At 36.3% G+C, this 2735-nt stretch overlaps 1 protein-coding gene across 1 annotated transcript; it reads left to right on the forward strand.

The window, feature by feature from the left end:
- Positions 1-1528: 1528 nt before the first annotated feature.
- Positions 1529-2329, forward strand: LOC104212085 (wall-associated receptor kinase-like 20). The gene has a single exon (XM_009761270.1). It carries the CDS (start codon positions 1536-1538, stop codon positions 2136-2138), a length of 603 nt encoding a protein of 200 aa, XP_009759572.1. The 5' UTR covers positions 1529-1535; the 3' UTR covers positions 2139-2329.
- The last annotated feature ends 406 nt before the right edge of the window (positions 2330-2735 follow it).

The following is a 2735-nucleotide window of genomic DNA, read 5'->3' on the forward strand; positions in this document are numbered from 1 at the left end:
ACTTCCCTCGCTAGACTCAGAAGGTATATTGGACATATTTGTACATAAGAGAAAGAATTACCGAACAATGGAGGATTGAAAACAATGAGAATTGGTGGAACAGAGGGGGAAAATGCACAACAATGGGAGAGAAGGGAGAAGATATAGGGTTTTGATACAAGAACTCTGAAAACTTTTGAGTTATACCCTCATATTCCTATTTATAAAGATTCAGGCATCAAAAAACTAAAAAATCAACTCATCATTATTGGCACCGGAATAGAAGCGGCAGGTCCAATCAGGAATCACACGTAAAATGAAGCAACACATCGGGAATACGCGTCATGATGACATATGACATCATGACATCATCCTGAGTCATGGACGGCACCACCCCAACAAACCGACCATGTAATGAAGCGTTCAAAATCCGTGGTTCATGAAAGGCCACATCGCTAGTTTGCCCAATCATTTTGACCGTAATGAACATAATGTGCTCATCATGCCCGCTTGAGGCCAATCTTAATAAGAGGAACTGTATGGGTCAAAATTCGCCTTTAGAATATTCAGGCCGAGATAACATTATGAGAGGGATCCTCAAGTCATCAATTAAGATGGTCCGGAAACCCACACAAGCCTGTGGTCGAGGAGTCGAGGAGAGCCGCAGTCAAGGCACCAACAAGGATCAAGGTCGAAGTCGAGTACCGGCGATAGAGCTATAACGGCTAGTTTTCAAGATAGGATCTGAAAGAGAATATTCTAGTGGATATTCTAGCGAATATTCTTTACATTTGTACTATTAGGGTTTCTTGGGAAAATATTCCATACAAATAGAAAAAGGAGACAAAATAGAGGAGCACGTGAGATTCATTTGTAAGAATATCACTTTTACAAAGATTCTATCTTCACTCAATACAAAGATCTACTTTTTATTGAGATTCTTATCTACCCTTTACCATCAGATCCGAGAAATTCTTGGTTATTCTAGGATTTGTCACTTCAATCATTGTCAGATGGAAGGTTCATTTATTTCACCTTTTATTGATTGAATCGATCATTCCTCTTATCTACTTAAATGCTATTTATTATTGTTCATTGAATATTATATGTTACAGTACCACTGTTCTTGATTTTTCAAAGCATTTAACTCATAGTGTCACTGCTATCCGCATAAACGATTATCAACTACTTTTTCTGATATTAAGATCTAAGGATATTATTCTTAATTAGGATTAACCTTTGTTTATATAAATTTAATTATTTGAACCAAGATTTATATTTTTGATCAAACAATTAACTTATAAAAGCATTAATGCTTTGGTACTAGGAACAGCTAATAAGTTTATGTACTATTATCATGGTCCAAATAGAATATTAAAATCTGCTCTTGAACGCTACGACCTAAGATAATTCGGGGTGGCATCGCGTCTCCCCTGTGAGACGATAATGCACTCAACAAATTGCAGTTAAATACTCTTTTGCCTAACAACTAGTTAGCATATAAATATGTGTAAATAGAAGTAGGAACCTCAGCTATTATTGAAAAAGATTTAGCAATGGAAGTTCTGATTTCCCTTTTTCTCTTTTCGTTAACTTGTGTGTCAGCAATTCTTGAATGTCCAAAATGTGGCATCATGGATGTGCCAGACCCTCTTAGTACTAGTGATAAATGTGGGAATCCAAGCTACAGAATTCACTGCAAAAATGGTAGCTTAGAATTCTTGTCTGCTGAAGGAATTTACTACAAAATCCTCAGCATAAACCCAAATGCATTTAGACTTATTATTAGTTCTCTCATGCAGAAAGACACTTGCCACTCTTTAGATCTTTCTGTAGGCGGCTTAAGAATTGATGAAAACTCTCCCTTCAATATATCATCGCGGAATACTGTTATGTTATTAAACTGCTCAGAGAGAATTCTTTTATCCCCATTGAACTGCTCTTTAAATAGTCCTTGCAGGAAGTTTGAGAATGAATTTAAGGATTGTAGAGATACAGTATGCTGCAGTTACCTGAAGGTGGCTTCTAAGACTTCTCATAGAATTAGGGTTAGGGTTGGTGGCTGCACAGCGTATACTTCTGTGGTGGATTTGAAGGCAGGAGACCCTATCAATGCTTGGAAGTATGGCGTTGAGCTCCAATGGCTATCCCCTAAATGAAAATGGTTAACTGTTGGTTGAAAGATCAATAACATAATGCTGCAATATATTTATTCTTAGTCTCTTCTCTAATTAGATCCAGTCTGCCTTATGCTGATAATTAACATCATATGCTGATCTGAAAAGCACTTTTAAGTGTAGTAGTGATGTGTTTGAACATAAGTGTACTTGCAGTTTAATTTCTGTCGTCATATCCCTCCTCTTTTTTTTTTTTTCTTAAGTAAAGATTTTATTTACCAAGTATAATTACGCACCATATCCCTCCTCTTATCTGCACGATAATGGTATTCTAAAATTTCAAGTTGAAAAGTCCTCACTCGCTACGCCCCACGAAATTTTCAACACGTCATAAAGTTTATGTGGCTTGAGTTAAGTATCACAAGCTGCTTGAAAGGAAAATTTGATGAGTTATTTCATAAGTATGGTCATTGTTACTTTGTGCAACGATTTTGAGGTAGGATTAAGCTGAAATATTTTGGTTTGCTTTAGATCATGTAACAAAAAGAATTTGGAAGAACATTTAAGAGTTGTGATGAGGCAGCGACGTTTTAAGGAAATTTAGTTACACATACTGGTGGAATGAATGAGAGAATAAGG

This window comes from Nicotiana sylvestris, chromosome 12 (assembly GCF_000393655.2).
Source record: "Nicotiana sylvestris chromosome 12, ASM39365v2, whole genome shotgun sequence".
NCBI classification, from domain to species: Eukaryota; Viridiplantae; Streptophyta; class Magnoliopsida; order Solanales; family Solanaceae; genus Nicotiana; species Nicotiana sylvestris.